The 20,811-nt window shown below is 38.5% G+C and overlaps 1 protein-coding gene across 1 annotated transcript in view; it reads right to left on the bottom strand.

Moving 5' to 3' along the window:
* ADCY3 (adenylate cyclase 3) overlaps positions 1-20,811 on the bottom strand; it is a 413,132-nt gene that overhangs the window by 263,283 nt on the left and 129,038 nt on the right. Inside the window, 1 exon segment of the mRNA XM_053709517.1 lies at positions 8,248-8,397. Coding sequence (XP_053565492.1) covers positions 8,248-8,397 — 150 coding nt within the window.

Raw genomic sequence — 20,811 nt, 5'->3', positions numbered from 1 at the left:
TGGAACGCTCTGCTTCTCTTAGCAACCCTGGCACACACAACAGCTGGTGTAATATTAGCAATGGACAGCAAAATTCACAAGAAATACAAAGGAGATTGTGAGTTACTGGAGCAAACCCAGATTTTATTCAATTCTATTCACAATTAATTAATAAAGCACTGTGTGTTATTTACTAATGTCCCTGCAACAGCAAACATACATTTACCAGAATGCAATGAATAATTATTTTTTATAGGCTAGATTACAAGTGGAGCGCTAAATATCGCTTGCGTGTGTGATATTACAAGTTAATTGCAATGCCTTCAAAGACGCATCAGAACCTCGTGCAGTGAAGGGGGTAAGCAGTGCAGCGAGAGCAGCATTTTTAAATATATATGTATATGACTATATAAATAGTATCAAAGTCCCAACAGGATAAGCACAGTCCTTCTTAAATCCAATGAATGCCAGGGTGCTCATCCAAATGTAGAAATGTAGCAAGTAGAAAAAACGGCACTCTGGACTTGAATAAAATATTACCTTTATTAAAAGCGGCATAACGTTTCGGGATTCTTACAATCCCTTTGTCAAATTCCTATACATGATTCACCTCAGTGAATCTAAAAACATATGTTTGCATGAACATCCTGCCGAGTTTAAATGTATCTTAGGAAAACCGCGAACTCTACAGGCGTCTCACGTGTATGACGTCATCACATAACGCCACTCACGCTCTTACACGCATGGAGAGCGGTTACCCTGGTAACCATGTAAACAAAGCGACGCACACACACAGGACAGTTAAATACTGTATGTAGCCACAATACACACACCCCTACTGGCAACCCCAGCCTCCCAACAGGGGTAAATTACTCTTACGTCGAGAGTCAAGATGGATTCATGATTTGGACACAGTAACACCCAAAGGCCTAAATACATTTATGGATTATAGTCCTTTCTATGGCAACTGATTCATCCAGACAGATGGACATACCAGCAGGATTGTACATGATTGTTCGATCTAGTAGAATCTCACTGGTTTCTACCATTCATCAATTGGCATTAGGATATAGGTCTAAATGTGTATATATATAAGTGGCTAGATGCACATTAATGTTGCTATGTTGATTTGTAAGCACATTGTGTTAGGTACTAATGGCAATGTACATACATATAATGTTTAAAGTGTATAACCGCTGTGAGCGGGTTTGGCATGATACATTGCCATGAAATTCATCCTAACATTGGACCTCCACCCCCGGGGGCGTCACATTTGTGGAGTCTATAAGGAGGCTGGGGTTGCCAGTAGGGGTGTGTTTATTGTGGCTACGTACAGCATTTAACTGTCCTGTGTGTGCGTCGCTTTGGTTACATGGTTACCAGGGTAACCGCTCTCCATGCGTGGCGTTACGTGATGACGTCATACACGTGAGACGCCTGTGGAGTTTGTGGTTTTCCTTAGATACATTTAAACTCGGCTGGATGTTCATGCAAACATATGTTTTTAGATTCACTGAGGTGAATCATGTATAGGCATTTGACAAAGGGATTGTAAAAATCCCAAAACGTTATGCCATATTAATAAAGGTAATATTTTATTCAAGTCCAGAGAGTGACTATATACATATATATGTGTATATGTACACATATTAACACATATATATATATATATATATATATATGTATATAAGGATATACATATATATTTAATGGGAACACACAGTTCCCATAGGCTGCAATGTAAAGGCACTTTTCTATGTAAAGGCACTTTTCACTGTGCCGTTTCTTTCTAACACCCCACTCCCACCAACTTTAAAGCCCCAAAACTGCCAGGGCCTAGTGCAGTTTTTTTTATTACAAAAAATGCTAATTTTTTTTTAATAAAAACTATAATGCCCTTTATTTTGAGGGCATTTGGGGAACTTTTAGAAAAAAACTACTTGTAATGGCTGGTTAATTATTTGGCTCCTGCAAGTGGGAAAACGTGCCCGTTTATGGGAGCGTGATAATTTAGCGCTCCACTTGTAATCTAGCCCTATATGTATAGTATGTATCATGAACATTGTTCTGCATTGCAAAATGTTAAATTGTAAAATGATTTAAAAGGACATGCTGGTGCAATAAAAAAACACTATACAGCTGACATATGCACATGCCCAGTTCATACTCGCAGGTGCTGGTTAGTAGGTCATATACCCGTCAACATTTGTGGCTGGGTATCAGGGACTCAGACAGTTGATGAGGGCCCATCACCATTTTGTGGTTGGAGTTGTTGGGAAGGGTGGGATCATGGGTGGTTAGAGGGTGGGATTGTGAGTGTGTTTCCTTGGCCAGTGGGTGTGTCTGGGCAGTTTGTGGGCGTGTCTGTTGCTCTGTGGGTGGGGCTAAGGGAAAGTCTGCAAATAGGGGCATATGACAGAGCTCAGAATCAGGGATTGTCCCTCTCAAATAGGGACATTTGGGAGGGCTGTAGGTCTGCTCTGTGCATGGCGCAGGGAGCATAATTACTTACTGACACTTATGCTAGCATTGAGATCGGCCACCACTTTTTATAACACGGCTTTATATCAGCTGTTCAGTGGTATGCTCTGTGCTGTAGCGCTGAGCTGTAGAGCCCTAGCATATCACAAGCCATATGTCCCTTTTACTGTAATTTTCGAAGCACGACTCAAGTAGGGTGCAGGGATAATACCGCATGTATGTTTCTGGTCTCCTTTACTGTGACAAATGTAAGTGAGCCTGTGCTTCAATCTAAGCAATTGCTGTGTAGCATGTTGCAGGGTCACTTACTTTCACAACACTTAAAGGACCACTCAATGCAGTGAAATTGCATAACTTATTTTTTCTCTCATTTTCCGGCCCCCTGTATCATGTGGCAGACATCAGCCATTCACAGACTAGTATAGTATACCCTGTGAACTTGTGCACATGCTTAGTAGGATCTTGTTCCCCAGAAAGTGGAAAAATAAAAAGATTGTGCAAAATTTGATAATGGAAGTTTTAAAACTGCATGCTCTTTTTGAATCATAAAAGTTTATTTTGACTTGAGTGACCCTTTAAGCAATTGAGGTATTTCAGTCTCTCTGGAGAAGAAGAACAATTTTAAAACAGGAGCAAGCAAAATTAAAAATAAAAATATTTTGGTAAATTAAAGGGGCATGAATCCCAAAATTTTTCTTTCATGATTCAGATAGAAAATAAAATTTTAAACAACTTTCTAATTGACTTCTATTATCTAATTTGCTTCATTTTCTTGATATAATTTGTTGAAGGAGCAGCAATGCATTACTGGTTTGTAACTGAACACCTGGGTGAGCCAATGACAATCTGTATATATATGCAGCCACCAATCAGCAGCTAGAACCAAACGCCTAGATTACAAGTTTGGCGTTAGCCTTAAAAAGCAGCGTTGAGAGGTCCCAATGCTGATTTTTAACGCCCGCTGGTATTACGAGTCTGGCAGGTACAGGTGTACCGCTCACTTTTCTTCCACGACTCGAGGCTACCGCAAATCCCCTTACATCAATTGTGTATCCTATCTTTTTAATGGGATTTGCCTAACGCTGGTATTATGAGTCTTGGAAGAAGTGAGCGGTAGACCCTCTCCTGTCAAGACTCCTACCGCATATAAAAGTCAGTAGTTAAGAGTTTTAAGGGCTAACGCCGTAACATAAAACTCTTAACTAAAGTGCTAAAAAGTCCACTAACACACATAAACTACCTATTAACCCCTAAACCGAGGCCCCCCCCCACATCGCAAACACTTTAATAAATATTTTAACCCCTAATCTGCTGATCGGACATCGCCGCCACTTTAATAAATATATTAACCCCTAAACCGCCGCACTCCCGCCTCGCAAACACTAGTTAAATTTTATTAACCCCTAATCTGCCGTCCCTAACATCGCCGACACCTACTTACATTTATTAACCCCTAATCTGCCACCCCCAACGTCGCCGCTACTATATTAAAGGTATTAACCCCTAAATCTAAGTCTAAACCTAACCCTAACCCCCCCTAACTTAAATATAATTTAAATTAAACGAAATAAATTTAACATAATTAAATAAATTAATCCTATTTAAAACTAAATACTTACCTATAAAATAAACCCTAAGATAGCTACAATATAACTAATAGTTACATTGTAGCTAGCTTAGGATTTATATTCATTTTACAGGGAACTTTGTATTTATTTTAACTAGGTACAATAGTTATTAAATAGTTATTAACTATTTAATAACTACCTAGCTAAAATAAGTACAAAATTACCTGTAAGACAAACCCTAACCTAAGTTACAATTACACCTAACACTACACTATCATTAAATAAATTACCTAAACTACCTACAATTAAATACAATTAAATTAAATAAACTAAATTACGAGAAACCCCCCCCACTAAATTACAGGGAAAAAAAAGAATTACAAGAATTTTAAACTAATTACACCTAATCTAATCCCCCTAATAAAATAAAAAAGCCCCCCCCAAAAATAAAAAAATTCCCTACCCTATACTAAATTACAAATAGCCCTTAAAAGGGCCTTTTGCGGTGCATTGCCCCAAAGTAATCAGCTCTTTCACCTGTAAAAAAATACAATACCCCCCAACATTAAAACCCACCACCCACACACCCAACCCTACTCTAAAACCCACCCAATCCCCCCTTAAAAAAACCTAACACTACCCCCCTGAAGATCTCCCTACCTTGAGCCGTCTTCACCCAGTCGGGCACCAGTGGTCCTCCAGAGGGGCAGAAGTCTTCATCCGATCCGGGCAGAAGAGGTCCTCCAAGCGGCAGAAGTCTTCATCCAAGCGGCATCTTCTATCTTCATCCATCCGGAGCGGGTCCATCTTCAATCCAGCTGATGCGGAGCCATCCTCTTCAAACGACGTCCTAACACTGAATGAAGGTTCCTTTAAATGACGTCATCCAAGATGGCGTCCCTTGAATTCCGATTGGCTGATAGGATTCTATCAGCTAATCGGAATTAAGGTAGGAAAAATCCTATTGGCTGATCCAATCAGCCAATAGGATTGAAGTTCAATCCTATTGGCTGATTGGATCAGCCAATAGGATTGAGCTTGCATTCTATTGGCTGTTCCAATCAGCCAATAGAATGCGAGCTCAATCCTATTGGCTGATTGGATCAGCCAATAGGATTTTTCCTACCTTAATTCCAATTGGCTGATAGAATCCTATCAGCCAATCGGAATTCAAGGGACGCCATCTTGGATGACGTCATTTAAAGGAACCTTCATTCAGTGTTAGGACATCGTTTGAAGAGAATGGCTCTGCGTCGGCTGGATTGAAGATGGACCCGCTCCGCTCCGGATGGATGAAGATAGAAGATGCCGCCTGGATGAAGACTTCTACCGCTTGGAGGACCTCTTCTGCCCGGATCGGATGAAGTCTTCTGCCCCTCTGGAGGACCACTGGTGCCCGGCTGGGTGAAGACGGCTCAAGGTAGGGAGATCTTCAGGGGGGTAGTGTTAGGTTTTTTTAAGGGGGTATTGGGTGGGTTTTAGAGTAGGGTTGGGTGTGTGGGTGGTGGGTTTTAATGTTTGGGGGGGTATTGTATTTTTTTTACAGGTGAAAGAGCTGATTACTTTGGGGCAATGCCCTGCAAAAGGCCCTTTTAAGGGCTATTTATAATTTAGTATAGGGTAGGGAATTTTATTATTTTGGGGGGCTTTTTATTTTATTATGGGGATTAGATTAGGTGTAATTAGTTTAAAATTCTTGTAATTCTTTCCCCCCCCCCGTAATTTAGTTTATTTAATTTAATTGTATTTAATTGTAGGTAGTTTAGGTAATTTATTTAATGATATTGTAGTGTTAGGGTTTATTTTACAAGTAATTTTGTACTTATTTTAGCTAGGTAGTTATTAAATAGTTAATAACTATTTAATAACTATTGTACCTAGTTAAAATAAATACAAAGTTGCCTGTAAAATAAATATAAACCCTAAGCTAGCTACAATGTAACTATTAGTTATATTGTAGCTAGCTAAGGGTTTATTTTATCGGTAAGTATTTAGTTTTAAATAGGATTAATTTATTTAATTATGTTAAATTTATTTTGTTTAATTTAAATTATATTTAAGTTGGGTGGGGTTAGACTTAGGGTTAGACTTAGGTTTAGGGGTTAATAAATTTAATATAGTAGCGGCGACGTTGGGGTCGGAAGATTAGGGGTTAATAAATTTAATATAGTTGCGGCGACGTTGGGGGGGGCAGATTAGGGGTTAATAAATATAATGTAGGTGTCGGCGATGTTGGGGGCAGTAGATTAGGGGTTCATAATATAATGTAGGTGTCAGAGATAGCGGGGGCGGCAGATTAGGGGTTAATAAGTGTAAGAATTAGAATTAGGGTAGGATTAGAGCTAGGAACTAAGGATAGGGATAGTGTTAGGACTAGTATTAAAGCTAGAGTTATTGCAAACGTTTAACATTAGGGTTAGAATTATGTTTTGGGCTAGAGATAATACTAGGGTAAGGGTAAGGTTTAGGATTCATGTTAGAGTTAGGGCTAGGATTTAAGAATTAGGGTAGGATTAGAGCTAGGAACAAAGGATAGGGATAGTGGTAGGACTAAGATTAGGGCTAGAGTTAGTACTAGCATTGACATTAGGATTATGGCTTCGGCTAGGGATAAAACCAGGTTTATTATAATGTTTTGGGCTAGAGATAATACTAGGGTAACGGTAAGGTTTAGGATTCATGTTAGAGTTAGTGCTAGCATTGGCATTAGGATTATGGCTTCGGCTAGGGATAAAACGAGGTTTATGGTTAGGGTGCGGTTTAGGATTAATGTTAGGGATAGGGTTCTGATTAGATATGATAAGGCAATGGTTAACATTAGTTTTAGGGCTAAGGCTAGGACTAAGGCTTAGTCTTGGATTAAGGTTAGGATTAGGGACCCCAACACCTATACCCTATATTGTGATCCCCTAGCATCCAAGAGACCCCCAACACAACTCCAAGTAGAATTCTAATTCTGGATCCTACCATCAAACCTAAAACATTCAGGGTTTAAAAACAAAACAAAAGAAAAACACTACAAATTGCAAGGAAAGTGGGCCAGTCTTCTCAGGGCAAATTATAGAGCCTATTCAGGAAGCCAATCAGCCAATCCCTATTTCATTGTCTGCCCCCATAGCCCCTTGAACCAATCAGAGAGGCAGCAACATTAACAGTCCAATAAGTGCCAAAGTAAATACTTGCTACTTGATTTGCATAATACCCAGATACTTTAATAATTATCTGCATTATATTTAGGCTTTCCCAAAACAGCTGTGATTGTGAACAGGGATCACACAAAACACCCATCATACACCACAAGTCAGTCAGTGTCATTATACTGATACAACTCAAAGCCAAACACAACACAGGTTCTTGTGCTAAAGGATTTTGAAAGGAATATACAATTATGCATGCTACTATCCACAACTGTATGATGCAATGCTGTTTATTATTTGTATTTTGTGCATAGTAATGTTACTTACAATTATCTCACATGGGATTAATACTATTGCATAGCACTTTGCTCTATGGGACTAATTTGTGAAATAGTGATACAGTTATTTCTCATGAAAAACTTAGCAAAGCCATATTTATCAACGCAAATCCTACTTCAGTGAGCAGAATCCTCCTATTTTGTTAGCAGTTATTATATGGAGGGAAATAAATGGTGAGTCACATAGCTATCAATGTTTAAAAAACATTTCAAGGTACACTTTGCAGAAGACCAAACAAATAAGCAGTTTACAGCAGTATTGACCACACCCACTCAATGGTTTCTCTATTTACTCCTTTTCTACTCCTCTACCAAATGACTAATTTAATTCACACAATATGCACAAAAAGTTAAATAATTAATATCTAATCTGTAAACTGTGATTCACAGATGCCAATTCATCAAATTAGAGATATTATTAAATAATTCTGCTATTCTAATGTAAAGTACAGGAAAGTAAGATTCCACAATATGCAAACAAATATAGACCTTGTGTTTCATTCCCAGAATCAGGCATCCCTACCATGCCATACCTCAGGGGATTTTAACAATGTGGGACAGACTTCAGAGATAATTAAACTACGAGACAGGAAGTCAAAACCTGTGACTATCCCCTGAAAATATGGACAGTAGCCAATTATGAATTATGTGAAATGCGAAATACACATATTTCAACAAAAATAATACACCAGCAAACATTCTTTTCAAATATCAAAGCATTGTCAAAGAAATGTGACACCTTACCTGCTGTTGACTTTGTTCTTCCAGGTTTAATTTGACCTCCAGTGATTGCCGCGCTTCCAAGAAGGCTTTACGGTGCTTCCTGTCCGCCATATAGTAAGACATGATGCCGACAGTGATGGTGCACAGATAGATGGCTACATTGGACAAGATCTTTGGAAGAAAGAAAATGTTTTTATATAAATATTTGAATCATATGGTAATTTAATTCAGTTTTCTGATCTTGTGGCTACATGTATTTGGTGTTGTTTTGTGTACAAGGATTGTATTGTAGCTGGTATTTCATCATGTTACAGAACAACCAGAAGTAAAAGAAAATATTACAATATAATACGTAAATAAATCTCTAAAATCAATGTTACACCATATAAATGCAAAAGTGCAAAAGCAATAATCATTTATTTACAGGATTATCTGTTGCTAATGGATATGATATAGCAAAATAATAGCTCTCTTCATTTTTATGCAAATGTTCACATAGTTGTAGTCTAACAGCTGGAACATTCTTGTTCGCTTCCTGAACAGGAGACATTTCGTGATTGGGGGAAACATCCACTATGCTACTCCTGATTGGCTAACTAGAGTTGTCATCCTCAAAAATGGCAATGCATTGTACCTTGTGTTTTAATGGCATTGAGAAGAAATGGTATTCATTATAAATTAACAGAGATGTATGTCATTGGTTATGCTGACTCAGGTGCCAGTAAATACTGTGATATTTCTATTCTATTGTACAGATGGTCAACAGATATATTGGATCCCCTGTATGTAGCTGCTTACTACACATTTTTCATTAGAAAACAAAATGTAGAGGGCGCCACATACTGCAGATCAGACAAAATAGGTACAAGATATGAGTGTAGCCAAATTACTACTCACGTGATAGAGTTCACAGTAGTTCAATTCAGGCAGACCGGATCCAATAGTCGTCCGGTAGATACCCAGGCTCGTCTGGAACCAGCGATATCCTCGTCCCACCAGAGGGAGTCCAAGGATAAGGAGTTAATACCACTGGATATATCTGCCCACAAGTGCAGGTGATGGCCGGTCTTCTCCATGGCCCAGTGGTAAATATATGTGGAATCCACAAGGATGGCAACAGTGGATCAGATCCGGAAAGAACAATATAGTGTAGCAGCAAAAAGACTAGTATAAAAGTTTATTATGCTGTGACACGGAGAAACGCGTTGCTTTTAACCCTTTATAATAAACTTTTATACTAGTCTTTTTGCTGCTACACTATATTGTTCTTTCCGGATCTGATCCACTGTTGCCATCCTTGTGGATTCCACATATATTTACCACTGGGCCCAGGAGAAGACCGGCAATCACCTGCACTTGTGGCCGGATATATCCAGTGGGATTATGCCTTATCCTTGGACTCCCTCTGGTGGGATGAGGATATCGCTGGTTCCAGGCGAGCCTGGGTGTCTACCGGACGACTATTGGATCCGGTCTGCCTGAATTGCACTACTGTGCACTCTATCACATGTGTTATTGGCTTACTGGGTGTTCTCAGCTAGCTCCCAGTAGAGCAGTGCAGCTCTGGATCTGACTATAAGCCAGATTACAAGTGGCTCGCTAACTAACATTTTTGCTCGCAATAAGCAAAATTACATTTTTTAACAATGGGGGGTTAGCGCGCATATTACAAGTTTAAAGTAAAAGTAAGCGCAGGAGGGAAAGTCTGATGTACGATATCTTCAGGACTGCGGCTATTACAATCTTGTTAACCTTTCATAGACAGTATGGCATGTTGTTTAAAAAAAATACAAAAAAGAATAACACTTCCTCGCTAGCTAACCCAACAATGCATTGGACCACCAGTGCTAAAGCCGAAGATAGTTTTATATATATATAACTATTTATATATATATATATATATATATATATATATATATATATATATATATATGTGTGTGTGTATATGTATATATACACACACACACACAGATATGTATATATATATATATATATATATAAATAAATATTTAAAAATCAAAATAACATTTTCTTCTATGTGAAGATCATTAAATATTTATATTAAATACACAGTAAAACACAATGCAAATATTAAAATTGAATAAAAAATATTTTTCATGTTTTAAGGTATTTTAGTGGAAAGGGCTCAAAAGTATATACAGGTGAAACTCGAAAAATTAGAATATTGTGCAAAAGTTCATTTATTTCACTAATGCAACTTAAAAGGTGAAACTAATATATGAGATAGACTCCTTACATGCAAAGCAAGATAGTTCAAGCCATGATTTGTCATAATTGTGATGATTATGGCTTACAGCTCATGAAAACCCCAAATCCACAATCTCAGAAAATTAGAACATTGTGAAAAGGTGCAATATTCTAGGCTCAAAGTGTCCCAATCTAATCAGCTAATTAAGCCATAACACCTGCAAAGGGTTCCTGAGCCTTTAAATGGTCTCTCAGTCTGGTTCAGTAGGAATCACAATCATGGGAAAGACTGCTGACCTGACAGTTGTGCAGAAGACCATCACTGACACCCTCCATAAGGAGGGAAAGCCTCAAAAGGTAATTGCAAAAGAAGTTGGATGTTCCCAAAGTGCTGTATCAAAGCACATTAATAGAAAGTTATGTGGAAGGGGAAAGTGTGGAAGAAAATGGTTTACAAGCAGCAGGGGTGACCGCAGCCTGGAGAGGATTGTCAGGAAAAGGCCATTCAAAAGTGCTGGGGACTTTCATAAGAGCCACCACACACAGACGGATCCTGGACATGGGCTTCAAATGTCGTATTCCTCTTGTCAAGCCACTCCTGAACAACAAACAACGTCAGAAGCATCTTACCTGGGCTAAAGAAAAACAGAGCTTGTCTGATGCTCAGTGGTCCAAAGTCCTCTTTTCTGATGAGAGCAAATTTTGCATTTCATTTGGAAACCAAGGACCCAGAGTATGGAGGAAGAATGGAGAGGCACACACTGCAAGATGCTTGAAGTCCAGTGTGAAGTTTCCACAGTCTGTGTTGATTTGGGGAGCCATGTCATCTGCTGGTGTTGGTCCACTGTGCTTCATTAAGTCCAGGGTCAACGCAGCCATCTACCAGAAGATTTTGGAGCACTTCATGCTTCCTTCCGCAGGTGAGCTCTATGGGGATGCTGACTTCATTTTCCAGCAGGACTTGGCACCTGCCTACACTGCCAAAAGCACCAAAACCTGGTTCAATGACTGTGGGATTACTGTGCTTGATTGGCCAGCAAACTCGCCTGACCTGAACCCCATAGAGAATCTATGGGGCATTGCCAAGAGAAAGATGAGAGACATGAGACCGAACAATGCAGAAGAGCTGAAGGCCGCTATTGAAGCATTCTGGTCTTCCATAACACCTCAGCAGTGCCACAGGCTGATAGCTTCCATGCCATGCCGCATTGAAACAGTAATTGCTGCAAAAGGGGCCCAAACCAAGTACTGAGTACATACAGTATGCATGCTTATACTTTTCAGAGGTCCGATATTGTTCTACAAGTATGTACAATCCTTGTTTTATTGATTGCATGTAATATTCAAATTTTCTGAGATTGTGGATTTGGGGTTTCATGAGCTGTAAGCCATAATCATCACAATTATGACAAATCACGGCTTGAACTATCTTGCTTTGCATGTAATGAGTCAATCTCATATATTAGTTTCACCTTTTAAGTTGCATTAGTGAAATAAATGAACTTTTGCACAATATTCTAATTTTTCAAGTTTCACCTGTATATGTGTGTTTTCGTAAATGTATATATGTATATATATATATTTATATATATATTTGTGTGTGTGTGTAAGTATGTGTTTATATGTGTACATATGTATACTGTAAATTTACACATATGAACACATAAATACATATGTATGTATGTATATATATATATATATATATATATATACACGTCTGTAGGAATAAGCACTCACTGGTCTTCTGTCATCCGTGATAAAAATTCTTTATTATACAGTTATACATAACTGTATAATAAAGAATTTTTATCACGGATGACAGAAGACCAGTGAGTGCTTATTCCTACAGACTTGTATCCATTATAGCATAGCACCCTGGCAGTTTTTGCTCGATGGTGAGAGTGCACACATCCTACCTGCTGTATATATATATATATATATATATATATATATATATATATATATATACATATTTATATATACTAGCCCTTTCCAGTCAAATACTTTGTCATATACCATCTCCCTTCAAACGCTTAAAATAAATTTTTATTAATATTTTTATGTTTTTTTTATCAGGTGTTTATATGTGTAAAACAGTTTATTTTAATATGTTTGTGTTGTGTGTTGTGCAACTTTTTTAACCCTTATACTTTACACCAGGTCACTCATGCTAACCAGATGAAGTTTTGTTTGTGCACGAGCGCACCCGTTTGCTTTCAACTTGTAATACGTGCGCAAGTTAGCGTGGCCGTGATATTGTTTATCACAACTTCTATGTGTTTAACTGCTTAACAGGGGTTAATATATAGTTATATGCAACCAAAATGTTGTACCTCATTAGAGTGTTTTCTTTTTGGACTTTTTATGTCTTTGTAACTAAATCTGGTTCTTTTGTTACATTTACAGAGCTGGTTTTGAAAGACACAGGGAGCTAATCAGTGTACGTGCTCTGTTTGAGTGACGCACTTGAGTAACAGGTAAGGGTGCGCACAGTGCGTAGACAATAATCAGCATAATTGTATCATGAAATTGGCTTCTAAGGCTTGGAAATAGAGATGATTTGGAGTTAAGCATTTATAAAATTAGGGGTTTTTTGTTTTTATTTTTTAAACTACAAGATATTGTAAAATTGTTAAACACATTATGGGCCAGATTATAAGTGGAACGACATTTAAGGCTCCAGCTCGAGCGCTAAAACTGCTAGAAGTAAGGTTTTTGCACGCATCAGGTAGCACTCGTATTACAAGTTAAAAGTAAAAAACGTTTTCGTATTCCCCAATAGAAATCAATGGAGCAAAAAACACTCCACTAGTGCGAAAAACATAATTTATGTAAGAACTTACCTGATAAATTCATTTCTTTCATATTAGCAAGAGTCCATGAGCTAGTGACGTATGGGATATACATTCCTACCAGGAGGGGCAAAGTTTCCCAAACCTCAAAATGCCTATAAATACACCCCTCACCACACCCACAAATCAGTTTAACGAATAGCCAAGAAGTGGGGTGATAAGAAAAAAGTGCGAAAGCATAAAAAATAAGGAATTGGAATAATTGTGCTTTATACAAAAAAATCATAACCACCACAAAAAAGGGTGGGCCTCATGGACTCTTGCTAATATGAAAGAAATGAATTTATCAGGTAAGTTCTTACATAAATTATGTTTTCTTTCATGTAATTAGCAAGAGTCCATGAGCTAGTGACGTATGGGATAATGACTACCCAAGATGTGGATCTTTCCACGCAAGAGTCACTAGAGAGGGAGGGATAAAATAAAGACAGCCAATTCCGCTGAAAAATAATCCACACCCAAAATAAAGATTAAATGAAAAAAACTGAAATTATAAGCAGAAGATTCAAACTGAAACAGCTGCCTGAAGTACTTTTCTACCAAAAACAGCTTCAGAAGAAGAAAACACATCAAAATGGTAGAATTTAGTAAAAGTATGCAAAGAAGACCAAGTTGCTGCTTTGCAAATCTGATCAACCGAAGCATCATTCCTAAACGCCCAGGAAGTAGAAACTGACCTAGTAGAATGAGCTGTAATCCTTTGAGGCGGAGTTTTACCCGACTCGACATAAGCATGATGAATTAAAGATTTCAACCAAGATGCCAAAGTAATGGCAGAGGCCTTCTGACCTTTCCTAGAACCGGAAAAGATAACAAATAGACTAGAAGTCTTTCGGAAATTCTTAGTAGCTTCAACATAATATTTCAAAGCTCTAACTACATCCAAAGAATGCAATGATCTCTCCTTAGAATTCTTAGGATTAGGACACAATGAAGGAACCACAATTTCTCTACTAATGTTGTTAGAATTCACAACCTTAGGTAAAAATTTAAAAGAAGTTCGCAACACCGCCTTATCCTGATGAAAAATCAGAAAAGGAGACTCACAAGAAAGAGCAGATAATTCAGAAATTCGTCTGGCAGAAGAGATGGCCAAAAGGAACAAAACTTTCCAAGAAAGTAATTTGATGTCCAATGAATGCATAGGTTCAAACGGAGGAGCTTGAAGAGCCCCCAGAACCAAATTCAAACTCCAAGGAGGAGAAATTGACTTAATGACAGCTTTTATACGAACCAAAGCTTGTACAAAACAATGAATATCAGGAAGATTAGCAATCTTTCTGTGAAAAAGAAAAGAAAGAGCAGAGATTTGTCCTTTCAAGGAACTTGCAGACAAACCTTTATCCAAACCATCCTGAAGAAACTGTAAAATTCTCGGAATTCTAAAAGAATGCCAGGAAAAATGATGAGAAAGACACCAAGAAATATAAGTCTTCCAGACTCTATAATATATCTCCCTAGATACAGATTTACGAGCCTGTAACATAGTATTAATCACAGAGTCAGAGAAACCTCTTTGACTAAGAATCAAGTGTTCAATCTCCATACCTTTAAATTTAAGGATTTGAGATCCTGATGGAAAAAAGGACCTTGCGACAAAAGGTCTGGTCTTAACGGAAGAGTCCACGGTTGGCAAGAGGCCATCCGGACAAGATCCGCATACCAAAACCTGTGAGGCCATGCTGGAGCTACCAGCAGAACAAACGAGCATTCCTTCAGAATCTTGGAGATTACTCTTGGAAGAAGAACTAGAGGCGGAAAGATATAGGCAGGATGATACTTCCAAGGAAGTGACAATGCATCCACTGCTTCCACTTGAGGATCCCTGGATCTGGACAGATACCTGGGAAGTTTCTTGTTTAGATGAGAGGCCATCAGATCTATTTCTGGAAGTCCCCACATTTGAACAATCTGAAGAAATACCTCTGGGTGAAGAGACCATTCGCCCGGATGTAACGTTTGGCGGCTGAGATAATCCGCTTCCCAATTGTCTATACCTGGGATATGAACCGCAGAAACTAGACAGGAGCTGGATTCCGCCCATACCAGAATTCGAGATACTTCCTTCATAGCCAGAGGACTGTGAGTCCCTCCTTGATGATTGATGTATGCCACAGTTGTGACATTGTCTGTCTGAAAACAAATGAACGATTCTCTCTTTAGAAGAGGCCATGACTGAAGAGCTCTGAAAATTGCACAGAGTTCCAAAATATTGATCGGTAATTTCACCTCCTGAGATTCCCAAACCCCTTGTGCTGTCAGAGACCCCAAACAGCTCCCCAACCTGTCAGACTTGCATCTGTTGAAATTACAGTCCAGGTCGGAAGAACAAAAGAAGCCCCCTGTACTAAACGATGGTGATCTGTCCACCACATCAGAGAGTGTCGTACAATCGGTGTTAAAGATATTAATTGAGATATCTTTGTGTAATCCCTGCACCACTGGTTCAGCATACAGAGCTGAAGAGGTCGCATGTGAAAACGAGCAAAGGGGATCGCGTCCGATGCTGCAGTCATAAGACCTAGAATTTCCATGCATAAAGCTACCGAAGGGAATGATTGTGACTGAAGGTTTCGACAAGCTGATATCAATTTTAGACATCTCTTGTCCGTTAGTGACAGAGTCATGGACACTGAATCTATCTGGAAACCTAAAAAGGTTACCCTTGTCTGAGGAATCAATGAACTTTTTGGTAAATTGATCCTCCAACCATGATCTTGAAGAAACAACACAAGTCGATTCGTATGAGATTCTGCTAAATGTGAAGACTGAGCAAGTACCAAGATATCGTCCAAATAAGGAAATACCACAATACCCTGTTCTCTGATTACAGACAGAAGGGCACCGAGAACCTTTGTAAAAATTCTTGGAGCTGTAGCTAGGCCAAACGGTAGAGCCACAAACTGGTAATGCTTGTCTAGGAAAGAGAATCTCAGAAACTGAAAGTGATCTGGATGAATCGGAATATGCAGATATGCATCCTGTAAATCTATTGTGGACATATAATGCTCTTGCTGAACAAAAGGCAGGATAGTCCTTATAGTTACCATCTTGAATGTTGGTATCCTTACATAACGATTCAATATTTTTAGATCCAGAACTGGTCTGAAGGAATTCTCCTTCTTTGGTACAATGAAGAGATTTGAATAAAACCCCAGCCCCTGTTCCAGAACTGGAACTGGCATAATTACTCCAGCCAACTCTAGATCTGAAACACATTTCAGAAATGCTTGAGCCTTCGCTAGGTTTACTGGGACACGGGAAAGAAAAAATCTCTTTGCAGGAGGCCTTATCTTGAAGCCAATTCTGTACCCTTCTGAAACAATGTTCTGAATCCAGAGATTGTGAACGGAATTGAACCAAATTTCTTTGAAAAAACGTAATCTGCCCCCTACCAGCTGAGCTGGAATGAGGGCCGCACCTTCATGTGGACTTGGGAGCTGGCTTTGGTTTTCTAAAAGGCTTCTATTTATTCCAGACTGGAGATGGTTTCCAAACTGATACCGCTCCTGAGGATGAAGGATCAGGCTTTTGTTCCTTGTTGTGACAAAAGGAACGAAAACGATTATTAGACCTAAATTTACCTTTAGATTTTTTATCCTGTGGTAAAAAAGTTCCTTTCCCTCCAGTAACAGTTGAGATAATAGAATCCAACTGAGAACCAAATAATTTATTACCCTGGAAAGAAAGGGAAAGCAGAGTAGACTTAGAAGACATATCAGCATTCCAAGTTTTAAGCCATAAAGCTCTTCTACCTAAGATAGCTAGAGACATATACCTGACATCAACTCTAATGATATCAAAGATGGCATCACAAATAAAATTATTAGCATGTTGTAGAAGAATAATAATGCTATGAGAATTATGATCTGTTACTTGTTGCGCTAAAGCTTCTAACCAAAAAGTTGAAGCTGCAGCAACATCCGCTAAAGATATAGCAGGTCTAAGAAGATTACCTGAACACAAGTAAGCTTTTCTTAGAAAGGATTCAATTTTCCTATCTAAAGGATCCTTAAAGGAAGTACCATCTGCCGTAGGAATAGTAGTACGCTTAGCAAGAGTAGAGACAGCCCCATCAACCTTAAGGATTTTGTCCCAAAATTCTAATCTGTCAGATGGCACAGGATATAATTGCTTAAAACGTTTAGAAGGAGTAAAAGAATTACCCAAATTATTCCATTCCCTGGAAATTACTTCAGAAATAGCACCAGGGACAGGAAATACTTCTGGAATAACTACAGGAGATTTAAAAACCTTATCTAAACGTTTAGATTTAGTATCAAGAGGACTAGAATCCTCAATTTCTAATGCAATTAGGACTTCTTTAAGTAAAGAACGAATAAATTCCATTTTAAATAAATATGAAGATTTATCAGCATCAACCTCTGAGACAGAATCCTCTGAATCAGAAGAACCAATATCAGTATCAGAATGATGATGTTCATTTAAAAATTCATCTGAAAAATTAGAAGTTTTAAAAGACTTTTTACGTTTACTAGAAGGAGGAATAACAGACATAGCCTTCTTAATGGATTTAGAAACAAAATCTCTTATGTTATCAGGAACACTCTGAATATTAGATGTTGACGGAACAGCAACAGGTAATGTAACAGTACTAAAGGAAATATTATCTGCATTAGCAAGTTTGTCATGACAAACAGTACAAACAACAGCTGGAGGAACAGATACCAAAAGTTTACAGCAGATACACTTAGCTTTGGTAGCTCCAGCACCAGGCAGCGATTTTCCAGAAGTATTTTCTGACTCAGCTTCAACGTGGGACATCTTGCAATATGTAATAGAAAAAAACAACATATAAAGCAAAATTGATCAAATTCCTTAAATGACAGTTTCAGGAATGGGAAAAAAATGCCAGTGAATAAGCTTCTAGCAACCAGAAGCACAAAATAATGAGACTTAAATAATGTGGAGACAATAGTGACGCCCATATTTTTTAGCGCCAAAAGCATTTAGGCGCCAAATAATGTGGGCGTCTTTTTTGGCACTAAAAAATATGGGCGTCACTATTGTCTCCACAAAAATGACGCCACATCCGGAACGCCGACACTTTTGGCGCAAAAGAACGTCAAAAATGACGCAACTTCCGGCGACACGTATGACGCCGGAAACAGAAAAAAAAATTTGCGCCAAATAAGTCAGCGCCAACAATGACGCAATAAAATGAAGCATTTTCAGCCTCCGCGAGCCTAACAGCCCACAGGGAAAAGTCAAATTTTTAAGGTAAGAAAAAAATGATTTATTCATATGCATTATCCCAAATATGAAACTGACTGTCTGAAATAAGGAACGTTGAACATCCTGAGTCAAGGCAAATAAATGTTTGAATACATATATTTAGAACTTTATATAAAAGTGCCCAACCATAGCTTAGAGTGTCACAGAAAATAAGACTTACTTACCCCAGGACACTCATCTACATGTAGTACAAAGCCAAACCAGTACTGAAACGAGAATCAGTAGAGGAAATGGTATATATAAGAGTATATCGTCGATCTAAAAAGGAAGGTAAGAGATGAATCTCTACGACCGATAACAGAGAACCTATGAAATAGACCCCGTAGAAGGAGATCACTGCATTCAAATAGGCAATACTCTCCTCACATCCCTCTGACATTCACTGCACGCTGAGAGGAAAACCGGGCTCCAACCTGCTGCGGAGCGCATATCAACGTAGAATCTAGCACAAACTTACTTCACCACCTCCATAGGAGGCAAAGTTTGTAAAACTGATTTGTGGGTGTGGTGAGGGGTGTATTTATAGGCATTTTGAGGTTTGGGAAACTTTGCCCCTCCTGGTAGGAATGTATATCCCATACGTCACTAGCTCATGGACTCTTGCTAATTACATGAAAGAAAACCTGATTGTATATTTTCAAGTGCCCTAACCCAACATGAAAATATAATATTTCACATTCCAATGTTTTTAACATAGCAGAATATGTTCTATTTATTCACAATACATGTTTCTATATATATCTGATGGTATCTTGGTACAATCTATATCTATACCTATACATAAACATGATTATAAATAGGTATATATAGGTATAGATATATACAGATATATATATATATAGGAATATCTGTTTATAAATGAGAACATATTCTGCTATGTGCAGAACAATGAAATGTGAATGATTTACTGTAAATACATAGTTAAAACCTTTATTAAATATGAATATTGCACAAATATGCTTTTACATGTTTTCAAACGGCTTATATGTATGTCTATATATGTGTACATATGTATTTATGTGTTTATATGTGTATATGTCTGTAAATACATAAATACACATATAAATTCATATCTACAGACATATAAACACCTATATACTGTATATACATATATATATACAGGGAGTGCAGAATTATTAGGCAAATGAGTATTTTGACCACATCATCCTCTTTATGCATGCTGTCTTACTCCAAGCTGTATAGACTCGAAAGCCTACTACCAATTAAGCATATTAGGTGATGTGCATCTCTGTAATGAGAAGGGGTGTGGTCTAATGACATCAACACCCTATATCAGGTGTGCATAATTATTAGGCAACTTCCTTTCCTTTGGCAAAATGGGTCAAAAGAAGGACTTGACAGGCTCAGAAAAGTTAAAAATAGTGAGATATCTTGCAGAGGGATGCAGCGCTCTTAAAATAGCTTCTGAAGCATGATCATCGAACAATCAAGCGTTTCATTCAAAATAGTCAACAGGGTCGCAAGAAGCGTGTGGAAAAACCAAGGCGCAAAATAACTGCCCATGAACTGAGAAAAGTCAAGCGTGCAGCTGCCAAGATGCCACTTGCCACCAGTTTGGCCATATTTCAGAGCTGCAACGTCACTGGAGTGCCCAAAAGCACAAGGTGTGCAATACTCAGAGACATGGCCAAGGTAAGAAAGGCTGAAAGACGACCACCACTGAACAAGACACACAAGCTGAAACATCAAGACTGGGCCAAGAAATATCTCAAGACTGATTTTTCTAAGGTTTTATGGACTGATGAAATGAGAGTGAGTCTTGATGGGCCAGATGGATGGGCCCGTGGCTGGATTGGTAAAGGGCAGAGCGCTCCAGTCGCCAGCAAGGTGGAGGTGGAGTACTGGTTTGGGCTGGTATCATCAAAGATGAGCTTGTGGGGCCTTTTCGGGTTGAGGATGGAGTCAAGCTCAACTCCCAGTCCTACTGCCAGTTTCTGGAAGACACCTTCTTCAAGCAGTGGTACAGGAAGAAGTCTGCATCCTTCAAGAAAAACATGATTTTCATGCAGGACAATGCTCCATCACACGCGCCCAAGTACTCCACAGCGTGGCTGTCAAGAAAGGGTATAAAAGAAGAAAATCTAATGACATGGCCTCCTTGTTCACCTGATCTGAACCCCATTGAGAACCTGTGGTCCATCATCAAATGTGAGATTTACAAGGAGGGAAAACAGTACACCTCTCTGAACAGTGTCTGGGAGGCTGTGGTTGCTGCTGCACGCAATGTTGATGGTGAACAGATCAAAAC

This window comes from Bombina bombina, chromosome 4, assembly GCF_027579735.1.
Source record: "Bombina bombina isolate aBomBom1 chromosome 4, aBomBom1.pri, whole genome shotgun sequence".
In the NCBI taxonomy this organism is placed as follows: domain Eukaryota; kingdom Metazoa; phylum Chordata; class Amphibia; order Anura; family Bombinatoridae; genus Bombina; species Bombina bombina.
This window is presented reverse-complemented; position numbering and strand designations above follow the sequence as displayed.